The 15,798-nt window shown below is 39.7% G+C and overlaps 1 protein-coding gene across 9 annotated transcripts in view; it reads right to left on the bottom strand.

Moving 5' to 3' along the window:
* LOC144014601 (band 4.1-like protein 1) overlaps window positions 1–14,212 on the bottom strand; it is a 43,497-nt gene extending 29,285 nt beyond the window's left edge. For 5 of the 9 annotated variants that reach the window (XM_077514671.1, XM_077514675.1, XM_077514676.1 and 2 more), the window contains exons 1-3: window positions 13,957–14,212; window positions 1,214–1,302; window positions 871–1,020 (exon numbers count right to left, since the gene is read on the bottom strand). In XM_077514671.1, coding sequence (XP_077370797.1) covers window positions 871–1,020; window positions 1,214–1,285 — 222 coding nt within the window. In that variant the 5' untranslated portion in view covers window positions 1,286–1,302; window positions 13,957–14,212. Of the gene's footprint in view, window positions 1–870; window positions 1,021–1,213; window positions 1,303–4,148; window positions 4,251–13,956 lie in introns of all 9 variants that reach the window. The other 4 variants (XM_077514679.1, XM_077514680.1, XM_077514672.1 and 1 more) reach the window with 3 other exon arrangements.
* Between the last annotated feature and the right edge of the window lie 1,586 nt (window positions 14,213–15,798).

The following is a 15,798-nucleotide window of genomic DNA, read 5'->3' as shown; positions in this document are numbered from 1 at the left end:
CTGACGAGAACATACTGTACATTTGGATGATTTCATTTAAATCAGAAAATCATGGAGACATTAGCGGGCCACAGGGAAAAGACGCCAAAATTGTGTTCAAGTCCTTGTTAGTGACTTTTATGCATGTAATCATACTTGTCTTGGGGTAAGCGCTATAAATCTGGTAGTTTTAGCAGCAAAGTAAAACCTGATCTGACTTGGGTTTTAGATGCACAGTGTGCAGAATGTTGCACAATCAATGTGACATCAGAATAGTACAACACAATGCAGTCTACCAACAAATGTAACAAAGAAAAGGAACATGACACAGTAAACAAAAGAAAACAATGGGGCCATTGAGAATCCCCCTTTCTATTCCACTTAGACTGAAATGACAATTAAATGCTGACCAACCAACAGACTGCAACACAAACAAGCCAACCGCTGCACTTGGTTGACCATCAGAGGGTTGCAAAATGTTTTTTGTTTTTTTTTTCCCCTTGTGGTGTGATTATAAAATGTTCAGACATATTGGTAGCCAGCCCAATCACTGACAATTAGTCATTAAGCTGAACCACAATGACCGATTCGTTGCCAAGTAAAATGTTTGAGAGCAAGACTGGACTTAATATAGCAAAAGATGACTGATGTGAAGTGACCATGTTCCTATTAAACTCGGAAAAACGTGACTGCGATATTGTGGGGTGTTCTGTTGGCTCTTCATGCTCATTGAGTTGATCACCACCAGTGTCTTCTGCAATCGTCAACTCTGATCTATTAGCGGCCCAGATGCCAACAAACGACAGCGTGCACGACATGTACCTTCAAAAAGTTCCACTCTTGCTTCACTTCAGCAAGCACAGCAATTGGCCACAGAAGTGAACAATGTACCTCAACGGCGGTCTCGTAGTCTGAGCCGTCAAGCAAGCTGACTTTAACAGGGACGGTCCTGGGCCTCTTGCTGCTCTTCTGGGGCGATTTGGAAGCCTTACTGGGAGTCTTATCTGAGCTTTCGTCCGCATCTCGATGGTCCTCTGGAACCTAGACAGAAAAAGTCCAAATGTCTCCTCGTCCTACTATTCTCATTCAGATGCAATTGCTCGTCTCACTACGTGATTAATTGCCCAATTGGTTGAAGCACTGCAGTAAGATCTAAAGATGCTTCGTGGAGGTGGGTGGAATGATTGAGAGACCCGAGTAAAATGAGCTGCTGTTAGTTCCCCAGTACACCCACCTGATTGGTTCTCCTGGAGTCACCCTCCATTGCACTTTTCATTTCCTCCGCCAGAGCCTTCTCTGTTGTCATAGAAATAGATTGAAGACCTGCAAGCGCACATAAACACAGTCAGCTCACATCAAATCTGCTTGCTCAAAAGAACAGTGTGGCCGGAATGATTACTGACCCTAAATGTCCAATATGGCTATAACAGTCCTGATTGATTTAACAACAACGCTCTCTCCCTCTGTAGCTATCTTCACATTAATTGAGTCATGCTGGCATACTGTATTAGTCTCAGCTGCCATTCACATCCAGCAGGCTTTTCATGCAGGGAAAGGAAGTTGAAACAAAGAAAGGGGAGTGCAGAGTGCAGTCTCCAGCATCCTGTCTTCTCAGGCAGATACGCAGCGTAAATTCTATCAGCAGGCAAGCCTTGCAGCAGACAACCCAGATAGAGGAGAGGAGGCAGGAAGATGTGGAGGGAGGTTATGAAGAGAAATGATAGAACACAAGTAAAAGGGGTTATGAAGGGAATGACAGCAAGGTGGGGAGATGGACATAAAAGCAATAACGCAATATACTGGTGACGGATGAGACTTGTCATTTGAAGGTGACCACTGCACTGTGGTCATAACTGAGCTGTGCGCTTTCTCCAAGTAAAAGAGCTGAAATTCAGATTAGGCGTCATGGCAAAGGGGAATGAATTATCCGAGATAAAGCCCTGAGTCAGTCAATGACGTTGCTATAAAAAGAGCACAGGATCAGAGTTTTAACATTTTCTTCTTACGTCAGCTGAACTTGCCCAAGATAACACCGGAAATATTCTTTTGAACTACACAGTGTAAATTACTCGACCAAGTAGAAATATTGCATTATTACGTACCTAACAGAAGCATTGCAATTCTATGCAAATACATGTGCAACATTTCACACACAGGGGAGAATTAGAGGGAATTATTTGGTACTTCTTTTCTCAAGTGATCAGTTTGTTTGTTTTTTTCATTGACCTGTTAAAGGTCAGGGACAGAATAGATCATACTAAGGCAGTAGAACCATGTAGTTGCTCCAGTTCTTCTCAGGACCAATCAATGATTTCATTTGGGTCTGCACCCATCCAACATCACTTCACTCTGCTTCCCTAATCATCTGTACAAGGTGAATGATGGAGATAAAGACACAAAACACCAATTCCATTATTGAGCTTTCTTCCTTTTATTCTATTTTCGAGCTCTGCGGTCCAAGAATCTTAATGAAAGATTGTCAGTGTGTACAACAGTGGTGCCATTTGAGCACTTAGGATGTAGGGCAGACAAACACAAAGAATAGTGAATAAAAGAGGGTCAGGGATCTTTAAAATTCACGAGAAATATTGCTGATTTTCATATGTAAACAGACAATTAAAACGCTCCACTCATTGCCTTGCTTCTCTTCCATTTTCTCAATTTGTTCACTGGTACTTTTGCATTGCAGTCAATCCGACAGCGAACAGTCGAAAACAAGCAATTTATCATTTCTACAAGATCGTTTTTCAGCATCCCAGAGACCTTGATGGAAGTGCTAATGTTCTTATTGACAGATAAACGAGATGCTTTTCAGTTTACTCTCCTCGCGTAATAAAGTACTGCCCAAAATAATTAGAATACTCAAAACTGTTTTGTTTTAAGTGAACACAATGTGTGTAATGTGCCAGGGTTGTGGGAAACAGTAAATGGGGGGGTTTCATGTGGTGCTTGTCCACAATAACCACACTGAAATGCTTTCCAATGTGGCCTCATTTACACGCAAATGAATAAACATCTCTGAGATTGTATTTTATATGGTTACGATTCAAAGACAGTTGATGAGAACTTGGATTGCATGATGCCAGATGTTTACTGTCAAAAAAGCTTCTGAAAATATTTGTTGTTGGTGAGCCTAACCAAATGATCTTGCATGCAGAGTCGAGGTCAGGCATGAGCAACATAAATGCTAGAGGAGGCCACCATTTTTCATCAGTACTACTCGGCGGGGCCACATAGGACCACACTCTTCCTAACCAGTAATGCAATGACAAAAATGCTGATTTGGATATGGGCATTATATGTGCACATGTACAAAATAGGTGCTATTAAGTTTTAATATCTTTCATTGTTCATAACACAGTTCTCAATGCATGTATAAAAAAAATCCACTATCCTGAACCAACAAAAGGTTTGACGCAAACGACAAAAGAACCGAATACTTATGTTTTCCAGTACAGAGGGCTCTTGTGCATACAAATTACTGTTAAAGTGCGGCACAAAACGGCTCAACGTCAAACCAACATTAAGTGCAAAAACTAAATTGTGCATTTTTCCCACACTCAAATTTGTTATATGATTGAGATACTGTTTGTCCTGTCACAAAATCCAATATACATATATATATATACATATATATATATATATATATATATATATATATATATACATATATATATATATATATATATATATATATATATATATATATAGACCTTGTATAAGTACAACTAAGCTATCGGTCCAATTAACATTTGCTACTTAACATGTCTACCATCTGGTGGTGAATGGTGATATTACAACTTAAAACTATAAAGCTAAAGTCGATGTATATTCGCAATTCTGGGAGAAAAAAAAAACTTAATTAATCATTGGGCCATTTGCCGTGTGGTTGTAACCTTCCAATTGCCCATCCCTGTTCCCTGGTCTCGGCTATGTAAGCTTCAGAATTGGACACCAGGGCTACCTACTGAAGATATATGTGAATATAGAGTGGAGGATCCCAACCTTTGCAGCCAAAAGAGCTTCAAATGTTCTGGAGATAATGACTACAAGATGTTGCAATGCCATTCATTCTGAGAGGAAGCCAGTGTCACGTTCTGCTGTCAGTAGCTTGGATAAAGAATTCCTGTTAGGTGTCACTCGGGATTCCGTCAGGTCTTCCAACTGACCTTGACTTTGGTCTCCACCTCAGTCATAACTCCTCAGGGATCATTATGCTGAGCGCCACGAGCTGGTGTGAGTCCAACTGCAAGACTCTGAAACCACACACACTAAAGTGAAAACATATGTCAAACTCTTATCCAACAAAAGGAAGCAAAATGTGACCACAAAAATCATCGTGATCCTCTGACCGTTCTTTACCAAAATGCAGCACACTAAGGGGAACAAAGCTTATGTGGAGTCCAATAACCCTCCTTGCGCTCATCATGTCTGTCTCCATTGTATCTTTCGACGAGTGTGTTTCACAGATCCCACTTGAATTATATGCCCTAAAGAAATGTCCCAAAAGCTGTGTGCGTAGTACACGCAACTTAAGAATTTCGCTCACTGCTTGGACGCAGCAACATTTTTTCTTCTTCCTCTACGTTAGGCCAAAAAACAAAAGAGAAATCCCATAAACAGTGTGATGAAAGGAGGAATTCCAACGTCAACAACTAAGCCAGAACTTTGCATTTTGGACTGTCTGGATAACTGAGGGAAACAAATGTGATAAGGCCCATCACTAAAGATTATCCCTCCAAACCTGCCAAAAGATACTTAAAAATAAGCACAACACTTACTGCATTGTAATTCTGCTGATTGTTCTATTTTACATCTCTCAGATCACAGCACAGTCTCCTTCTAATCAAGTAAAGAGGTACAACTTAGCCAAAAGCTTTTGGCAGATTCTGTCGAAGTTGTAAAAACAGCACCATCATCCTCTCAAGAAACCCCAATATTGCATTTAAATGTGCTTTACTTTGTACGGGCGTCTTTGCAAACAATGCCCATGAAGCGTGATTCCAGCCGTTTGAGTCTCTGTGTTTCTCTCCACATATATGCTGCATTTAGGCTTATAACACCACCTACCTCCCCTTAAACAAACTGTACGTGTTTCTTTTCTTCTAAACACATAACATACTAAGGTTTTGGCTAAACACTGCCAAGCACGTACAGAACACTGAAGAGGAAAATTGAAAACAATTATAGAAATGCAACACACAATGACAATTCCCACTTCTTTCACACAAACATGAAACATTGCACAATTATTTTAGACAAAACATTTATTTTTGTTTTAACCAACCAGAACAATGAAGTTGTGATTGATTTAATGCCCTGGGAATGAAATGAAATCTAATGAGATCTGTATGGGGGGGGGGGGGGGGGGGGGGGGGGGATATACTTGTTAAAATATTCAAGAGAGGCACTGGAGGTTTATTGTTGTTATAGTTTTCAGTGATGTGGAAGTGCACTCGATACAAAATTTAACTTCATGAGAAGTGATAGCAGGAAAAAATGTTAAGTTAATGTTCTGGATTTCATTGGATTGTGTAAGTGTGATGATGTCTTCATGTTCTTAGCTGAACACAACTTTTTTTTTTTTTTTTTTTATCATGCAATGGTATCGCAGATGGTAGACAGTTACCAAAAAAGATGAACATATTTTCCAGATTTAAAAAAAAAAAATGTGTGTGCAAAAGCTTAAGTGAACTGTGTCATCAAGAGTTACAATTACAAAGATTTTATGTAAAAGGCTTAAACGTGTTAGATGTTATTTTTACTTACGTTCCTACATCACTAACAACACTATTGTTAGAAACTTTTATTTTGTATTGCAATGAATGAATCACATTTAACCAAAATCACAAATGCATAGCACAATAAACAATGTTTTTTTTTTCAATTTTCATTACAATGAACAGATATGACCTGAAACATTGCAATTTAATCAAAAAATGTTTTTGCCCCCCATCAAGCTACAAGAGTAAAGCATTAAGTGATGACTGATGGAAAGAAAAGTCAATGAATGCAGGTCGCTGTGGCAAACACTCTTTCTTTGTGTATTTGGCGATCTACTCAAACATCCTCAAAGGGGGATTTATCAAAAGTGAGCAGGGGGGAAAAAATGCACAGATGCATCATTCATCCACTCAAGTCATTTTTTGTTTTCAATCCAGGATGAAGAGGGAAAGAAATGAGCCACAGCACACTAAGTAGCACTCCAGCTAGCTAATCAAGAACCTGAAGTCCATTCAGTCTTTTTTTTTTTTTGTCGCACCTGTCCTCATTGGGATTGAACTGGAGCCTGACCAGCTGACTAAAGGCTATAGGTGGAGCACAACCTACAATTGTCACCAGCCAATCACGTCGCACAAACAATATTCATACCACACTTTTTTTTTTTTCTTTCTTTCAAATGTGGGTAGCTGGGTAGCTGTAAATTACATTGTCGACAGCCACATTTTATTTAATATTCGGCATGCTGAATTGGTTAACATTTACCACCACAAAAAGTATGTTATTTTTAATTTACCCCATAAAATAAGGTACACATCAGTGGTATCTTGCAACCTTGCAGAAACATCAAACTTGGAAGAAAAAAAAATCACTAGATCATTTGCACTCATTTCCTGTGAGGCGCTAACAAATCCAATTCCCATTTGTAACATGAAAGAAACAAATATTAGTCAACCAACCTATTTGGGTCATTGCACCCGCCAAAAATCTGAACATTTAAGCAAGCAGATCTTGATTTTAATGAAACTTGATGATTGCAGATTTGGAATCCTTGTTGATTTTGTTTTCCAACAATAACACCCCCCCCCCCCCCCCTCCCCCACCACCACCTTTTTCTTTGTCAAAAATTTCAAAATTCAGCTCCTAAACCTTAGCTCTGACTGACCTAAAATTTAGGGTTGTCCTATCACTATCAACAAGTAAACCAAGTTTGATTAAAATCAATATCTGCTTTAAACCCAGTGGGTGATGTGGCAAGGAACAACCCTTAAGTAACATTTAAGGGATTCAAATATTGATCCCTGTGCACTCTGCAATGACCATAGATGTGCCTCCACAAATGTACATTTTGTCTTTTAAGTCTTCAAACTGTACAGTTTTCAGAGGCAATTTGTGTGACAGTGCCTCTCTATGTCCTGTATCGAAAAGCAAATTCTGTGTATGAGATAAATCAGTGTCTCATCACTGACCTCTACACACAATCTGTACATTACCGAATCACCGCACAGGCTGCAATGATCCTTGCCATGTCATCATGATTTTCCTCCAATCTCTCAGATTTGCAATCAGCACTTGTCTCCTAATGGTACACGCAGCCAACCCATCAATTCTAACTGGGCTGAGGGCAGCTTTGGGAAACCGGTACAAGACCACGGGTGGGGGATGGGTGAAAGGGAGTGGCAAGATGTCCTTGTCCAAGGGAGAAACACACGCGCACTCACGTGCACACACACACACACACATATGCTTCAGACCCTTGGCACTGTGCTTTGTTGGAGACAGATTGCATAGCACAGCTTCAGTCTACTGCAATTCACATCCCAAAGCAGCAGAGATAAATGACTCATCTACTGAAGCAGTGAGGCTGCAACATCTCTGTGGATCAAGTGTTTAAAAAAATAAATAAAAAAATAGTAGTAGTGGAAGACTTCACTCAAGTAGGGTTAACACATGGATTCAGTTTATAGTCCTCTTTTCAGTCCAGGGGTCATCTGGACTGACTGTTGACTGTGCTTTGAATAACTTTCCCGTTTTTAGGAGCTTTACTTCCTGATTCTCTAACGGTTTTCCCTACTGTTAAATTCCTGCCGATTAAATTTTTCCCCACAGCCAATCATTTCCTTGCATGCTTCCCAGCTGTCTTGTCTTGGTGTGTTTTATTATTTATTTTTCACAAAGACATCTGTACTAATAGATTTTGACATGTAAAAATCTAATTGTTTGTCGCTTACACATATAAACGCAACACTTTTGTTTTTGTTCCATTTTTTAGAAGATGAACTCTAAGATCTAAGAACTTCTTCCACTTACACAACAATTTCCCTCAAATATTGCTCACAAACCAGTCTAAATCTGTGATAGTGAGTACTTCTCCTTTGCCAAATGCACCTGTGCATTAATCATGGTGTCTAATCAGCATATGGCACACCTGTGAGGGGGGATGTACTCGCTCGGCAAATGAGAAGTGCTCACTATCACAGTTTTAGACTGGTTTTTGAACAATGTTTAACAGAAATTGTGATATTGTGAATGTGGAAAAAGTTTTAGATCTTTGAGCTCATCTCATAAAAAAAAAAAAAAATGGCAACAAAAACAAAAGTGTTGTTTATAATTTGAGTATATTTGGCACTGGTTGCTGAGCTACCGAACAGCGAATAGACTGGTGCCTTTTTGCCATTTTTCATGTTAAAAGTATTAAAATCATACCTTTCAACCACTTTAAACCAAACTGGCACACTCAATTTCGTCAAGATCTCCATCCATTACGTTGCCTTTTTGCATCCCAGAGTTTAATATATTTTTTCCATTTCTCCATATTTTCAATTTACAACTCCACCAAGATATCTGTTGTCGCTCAGGAATCCCTCTGCCATCATCTCTCGTACTGGATGTGGCAAGATGTCGTCACAGCTGCCGCAAAAAAAATGAACTTTTTTTTCTTTTTCTTTTTTTTTTAATTAGCCGTGCAGACCATAATGGCCGGCACCCACCTCAGACAACAAACAACTTGTTCAACAGCAAACACCGGATTGTTAATATGTGGCCTAATAATGTGGCCTGCAAACATTCAAAAACTCAGTTCATCTGTATAAGAGTCAAAACAAACTGTTTGGAAAAGTGAATATTAGAATCTAAATATTTAGAATGCCGAAGCTGTGCTTTTCCCATTCTAATAAAACTTTTGTCACATTTAAACCAAAACTTGACACAAAGCTGTGGACGTTGAGCTTCTCGAAAGACAGCAACAAGTGCATCAGCTCAAAACTTAAAACATCCTGGCATGTTTTGTGCCCCAAAATAAAACTGGCTTGAAAGTTTAATTCAGAATTTTCTGGTCAAATCGAAGCACAAGTGATTCATCCACAAACGTGATAAATTGAATAACAGTTCATCACATTAGTGATAGTCACACCCAATTTGTCATCTTCATCCGAATGCAGTCCAACTGAGAAAGTATATCTCTTCAATCAGTGGCGGAGGAGATGTCATGCCCTATGTTCCATTTTTTGCTTGGTGAAAGGGAAACTGTTGACTTTTATGATAATCAACACAACAAAGTCGTCAGGCGGGCCTTTTTAATATGCAGTTGCTGTGGAAACTCCAGGCTAACATCTTCTGCCAAGCATATCAAAATAAGAGAAAGGAAAGAAGAAAACACAAGAGAACAGCCTCCAGGCACTATTTTGCCTGTTGACACACTTGAGAGGTGAAGCGTCGCCTGGTGCTATATTGAAGGCAGTGACAGCTCCTGTGGAAGTGCGAACACTGACGTGGTGGAGACAGAGGCGGTGGGTGGAAGAGGGTGAGCGACAGTTTTACATGTGACATCAGCCAGTTGACACTCGAAAAATTGTGCACTTACAGTGTTTAACCTTCTAATAACATCATTTGATTGGTACATATGATTTGAAGAAGGACACTAGCATACCCAAGACTACTTAAAAATTCTACGCTGGCGAATATATTAATTGGGATTGGAAAGAACAAAATTACAGTATTGAAGCGCTCACTCTTGCTTTTGAAATTTCTGTCAAAGTCGCACTTGTAGTCAAAGTCCATAACCAAAATATTTAAGACACCTCCACTGCAAAACTACAACAACAAAATTAAGGATTAAAACCCCTGTGAAGTGAACAAAAAATGTCCAAAGAAAATTTCGCATTTTAATGATTAAAAGCTAAGTACATGAAATAAACCATCAAAATCGTGAAAAATTAAGCCGTTGTCTCCGCTCTCAAATGCTGTGGGTGTGTCCGCTAATTGTGTGAAAGAAACCACACCCTCCAGATAAGTGGCCACTTTCCTGTGCCTACACAAACCTACAGATGTGATCGGTGAAAATATATACACACTTAAATGCCTGCCTCAAGTGGCTCAAGTATAGTCTTTGCGGTGTCTTCATCAACACTTAACATGAAATTCTCATGTTTGTACTTCATGTTTTCATAGTGATTCTATTTACAGACTGTATATATTTTGAATATCTCTTTAAGAACTGTGCACGGTGTTATGTTGTGGGTCAGTTCATTATATTTATGTGATCAGACACTGGCTGGATAAGTGCTAGAAAAGACTACTATTTTTTTACTATTTTTACAATTTTTTGTATTTATTAATTCTTTAAACTATTTGAAGTCCACTAGAATGGAAGAATAGCATAGTTGAAAAATTAGATACCATATTAAAGACCATCACCCTTGATCAGATGGGAACATGAACATATTCTTAACCAACTGCATTCACACGCAGAGTGCACACATGATATGTGATCATTTAAGGCCAAAATCTTTAAATGGGGGAGGAAAAATATCAAAATTTCGTTGGTATGGTATCATTTACAATTGGAGAGTGTTGGTCGTTTTGAAACTATCAGGTTGACGCCAGAGCTACAGAAACAAAAACTGAATAACATTTAAAGCTACTGAACACAGAGAATTGAATAGTGACAAATTAAAATTAATTTTGATCAGACTTGACCTGCGCTTTCAAGAGTCCCACAAATGGCACATTTTTGTACGCCTGGACCCGTTTTGGAAAAACCTGTACAAAATGCTCATTTTCTGTAGTATTATTGTCAAACTTGAACTGTAATTAAGGAAGATCTCAAGATTTGATCATGTAGTGTTTTCCAGTCCGCCACACAATTCTACAGTCATTTTCAAGGCAGATTTTGTGAAAAATAATTAGACAAACATAAAATTGGTCATTTTTTATTCAAACTTAGATTACTCAGTGCCAGTAGCACTGAAACCGATTCTGACTGTTTGCAGTGTTTGGGGGAAAAATTCAAAGTGCTATCTTCAAAAAGAGACCAAAACTATGCTGATACTCAAAATGGTTCAAGAACAGCTTCAAATTTACTTTGGGTGCACCTTTTTTAGGCGTTTTCGGCAAAAATGGCAGGAATGATAAGGTTTTTTTTTAACATTATGAGTCAATGCTTACGAGTAATCTGAGGGATTACCATGAAGTTATAACTTTTAGGTTGTCAACTTTAAAGTTGCCTCAGAAGACAAACGCCAGAACAATCAATGTCATGGTTTGGCTGTTTATACATTTGTAACGGAAAAAGTGACAATTTATTATATGCTCCCATCTTTAATCCAACTTTTAAAAAGTGCTGTCACTTCTATTCCACAAGTTCATCTTGTGGTTGGCTGTGGCCACACCACTTGGATCTCTATCAATATGCTGTTATGAATCAATCAAAGGACGAATCTTCAATACGACTCAAGGGGGAAATTGTTGACGAATGTGCATGATGAATGACGTGCGCAGCTGCTTGTGACCTAAGCATTACCCTTGGCGTGATTCTCAGAGAACACACTGACCCATGGTTATTTTGACAAAGTGACTGCATGTCTAAATCTACAGCTGCTGGATAACATTTTTTTTAAACTGAGGAGTTTGAGGTATCGCTCATTTTTCCTATCATAATGTGATCCTCATATTCAATTCAATTCCATATTGTAAGTAAGCCCCCCAGGCAACTTGGCAACGGCCTGCTAATAGTCAGGCAACTGAGTATTGTGTCCATTTCAGGGAGGATGTCTGAAGAGCATCTTTCGAGCATCTCGTTACTAAAATGCACACCAGATCGTCTGAGATGGGAGGAGATGATTAGAGAATGAGAGTCGCTGATGCATGAGTGGACAGATGGATGGACTGTGGATCTAATTTGCCCCCTTCCGGACTTGGCCTCCATGAAATAAGATTCTGAGACATACTGCTTTCTGCCTTTGGCATGACTGCAGCCCATAAGAACACCCACAGTGTACATACAATGAGCGAAAACAACATTCTTGACTTTTCTAGTCTAACAAATCCAGAGGTGTTGATACTAAACATGCTGGATGGTACAATTCTCTTAACATTGTCCTACAAGAAACAGACACTTTGATGGCTAAACTTAGATTCATCTGTTTGCATTTTATTTTTAGTGAGATCTTGTCCTCCAAATCTATTTTCTATTTTATTTGCTTTCAGTCCAGGCTTGACTGCAGAAAACGGCAAAGAACAAAGGGGAAGCATATACCTCATATGACAGTAGTTACCTACAAGTTTGGAGTTCAACAAGCAATTTATTGAAAAAGGATGTACTGTCAGCCCTTACCAATCACAAATCACCTTTTGCTATCTCAAAAATGCTCTGTAAATAGATCATAACTAAAACTGTTTGCATCATCAAATTGGAATCTCACTAGGAATTAGATAACTATCAATAGGAAGCATTTTATTTTTTATGAAACTCATTTCAGTAACCTTGCTCTCTCAAGATGAATTCTCGTGGTATTTGTGAGTTCACAAACTCCGGAGAATACATCTTGTACCGCTCCCGCAGATAACCGCCGTTCCGTTCGGCCCAATCACAGAGCGACATTGTGTTTGGGGGCGCGATATGCAACTGTGACGAAACCAGGAAGCCAGCGCCCACGCTGGAGCTAACATACAAACCCAACATGGACCAACGGACACTACAATTAATTCCGTTTTCGCAGGATGACTCACCGTTTCCTTGTTGAATGTTGAACAGCGAGAGGTGCTTTGTGCATTTTTTGCTGGTAAGATGTACATGTTTTTCCCCCCTTGAACAAGAACAAACACGAAATTTTCACCCATGGCCGTGATTGGTTAAAACAAACGTGTAGAATGTCGCATCGTCCAATCAGCTCAAATTATTGTACAGAATGTCCCATCTTTTCCCGACGAAATTACTGTGGAAAGGTACCAGATAGATATTACATATCCATCTGGCTATTTTCAAATGATCATTAAAAAAAAATAAAAAAAATAACAATATCCCATCACTGGTGACCTATTTTTAAAACAAGCCCACAGTATACTCATGTGGTCTGTAGGGGCTACTTGGTGCCAGTGGGCACCATGTTGGTGACCCCTGAATTAACCTGCATAATTATTCAACCTTTTGCTGTTCATACAACGCAAGTAGTGGTTTCCTGCAAGTATAATCAGATTTGTGTTCAACGAAACAGGCCCAGCTTTCACTCCGTGTAAAGATGTGTTTGGAATTACTCCCCAGGAACACCATACTTTTGTTTTTACTTTTTTAGTGTGCCAGGCATGAGCTTTTTCTGATATATAATTTGAAGCTTTGCTTTCGATAAACTTACATTGGGAAACACAAATACACTGATTTTAATGAAAGCGATCTGACTGCATTTCAGCCATCATTCTCTTGTATCTTCAATAAACATGTTGCTTCACTAGACTCCCACTTGCACACAATGCACAGCGTGCACACTGCACAGACCTCCTGATGTCTCTGAAGCGCCCACGTCTGCCCCCTCTGCCACACCCGCGACAATACACACACACCATCTTCAATAAGCTCATTACATGATCATCTTCGGCTTCAAAGCCTGAAGCAGGACGATTAAAACACACACACACACACACACACGCACGCACACAAGATTCTTCTCGGAATGATGATGGAGAGGGCGGAGATGCTACGATAAGAAAGGTGCACCTGCTGACAGCTTCTGCACACTGGGCCTTATATGCATGACATAGAAGGATGCTCTGGTTACATCTACACCAGTACGCTGTGATGCACAGCATAGTGGGCGCATTGAACGTGTCAACGCCCTCTGTCCTTATGCAAGGGAGACAAAGCGTTGCCTTTGTACGGCCGGGATGCAGCTGGCCCTAAAATGTCATTTGCAGGCGGCCAAACGCAGCGTGCACCTGTTCGGCTAGCGCACCAAACAAATGCAGTCAACTCGCAAGTCGTACCTGTGGTGGTGCCAGGTTCGGGTTCCAGGCGTCAGGAGGCTACCGGATGCGGATCATGGAGGTAGCGGCGAGTATGGAGACCGTCGCACGGCACAGCGCCTTCTTGGGGAGATGAAGCCCTGCAGGCGGGGACAGCAAGCAACCACAAGCCGGCGAGAAAGGTTTCGGCGAACCGAGGAGGGGGAGGAGGACAGGGGAACTCCTAACGTCGTGCGTGGTGTGCGTGAGCGCCACTCAGCATTTGCCACGCAGCACGTCGTCGTTTCACATTTACTTTTTTATTTTTTTATTTTTTTTTTACATTTCGCACCCAAGAGCTGGAAATGTAATAGACGTAACAGCAAACTAAACTTGTATGTAATATTAAAATGTGTTTTTGACTAAATTTAATTTTTAATGGCAAACTTACAGGCAAATCAGGTACCTTGCATTAATGAACAAAACACATGCATACCATAAACTATTTATTTTAATGTGAACTGTGACTGTTGCACACTTGATCAGTACAAAATGAAATCCAACTGTCAGTTATCAAACAAAACCTGTTTCAAGCATCCGAAAGAATTAGGCATTGTGTTTGCAGGTGATAATCGATAGTCGTCATTATAAGCAGAAGTTTCGAATACATCCAATATGTGAAAATGTAATCTCAGTTTGCAGCGATTTAAATGCCTATATATCTCAATACAAAGGTATTTCTTTAAAGTTATCTGCCCTTTTTTTTTAGGGGGGGGAGTTATGAAGCAAAACAACTATTGATACCGGTACTTGGTATTGGTGACTACTCGCAAATTATTAAGCATCTCCTGGTATCAAACATCTATGCTCATATTTAATTCAGGTGGTAAACATAACACTTGACTCGAGCTATACTGATTTCACCATTATGTGCGGCAATGTGTCAGATATAATAGGTCTTTCGTTCAAATTATCTGTCATTTTACTGTTTTATTTGGGTGGGTTATGTATTAAAAGTACGCATGGTATCGGTACTTGATATCAATATTGATGAATACAGTTGAGTATTCGCATCGGTATGGGGGGAAAAAGTGGCATCCCTTGCATTAAGTGAAAACTACAAACTTTGAAGGCTACTTGTTTCTTACATCGGTTATGCAACACCTGCCTGGTGGCAACGTCATAATTTCACCTGTTAGATCACTTCTGTTGCACATAAAAGTTGGCAATATCACTGGCCTGTGTCTTGCATTTCTCTTTATATGGTCATGGTGGTTCATATGTTGGATCTTTTTTCTTTTTTTTTTTAAATTGTTTAATATTTGAGTGGTTGACCAAATTTCCCTTCAGACAATGAAATTAGTATTGTGTCTAGATTCCGTTTCATAACTTTGTTTTCTAATTCTTCCTCTTTTGTGTGTGCGCGTGCATGTGCGTGCGTGAATCATCTCAAAGGCCTTAACAATGGAATGCCATCTGGTAAAGTTTGAGCCCAATTCACTTCCTGTTGATGTCTCAGTGGATGTGGGTGACGGTTCCAGGATGATTAAACTACCATATTAGTCAGCTTTACAGAATGTGACTTAACTCACTGCTACTGGATGTTTGTATTCATCACTTCTGTGTGAACTGACTAATTCGTGAAGCATGCATGTAGCTACAGCTCCATGATTCATCTCAATATCCGTGAATGGTTGCCAGAACACAGAACAGAACAGAGTAGAGTCGGGTCACGTTTACAGAAATGTGTCCACATGGTGGCAGTCACACGCCATTGCCATCAACATACATAGTGGAAAAGCACGTGTTTGTTGTACATTGATTTGTCTCATGTTGTCAGTGCATAAGCACTCCCTGCGTGGAGGTTTTTCTTTCAACTTTCTT

This window comes from Festucalex cinctus, chromosome 2, assembly GCF_051991245.1.
Source record: "Festucalex cinctus isolate MCC-2025b chromosome 2, RoL_Fcin_1.0, whole genome shotgun sequence".
NCBI lineage: Eukaryota > Metazoa > Chordata > Actinopteri > Syngnathiformes > Syngnathidae > Festucalex > Festucalex cinctus.
Note: the sequence above shows the minus strand (reverse complement) of the source record. Positions and strands in the feature narration are given on the sequence as shown.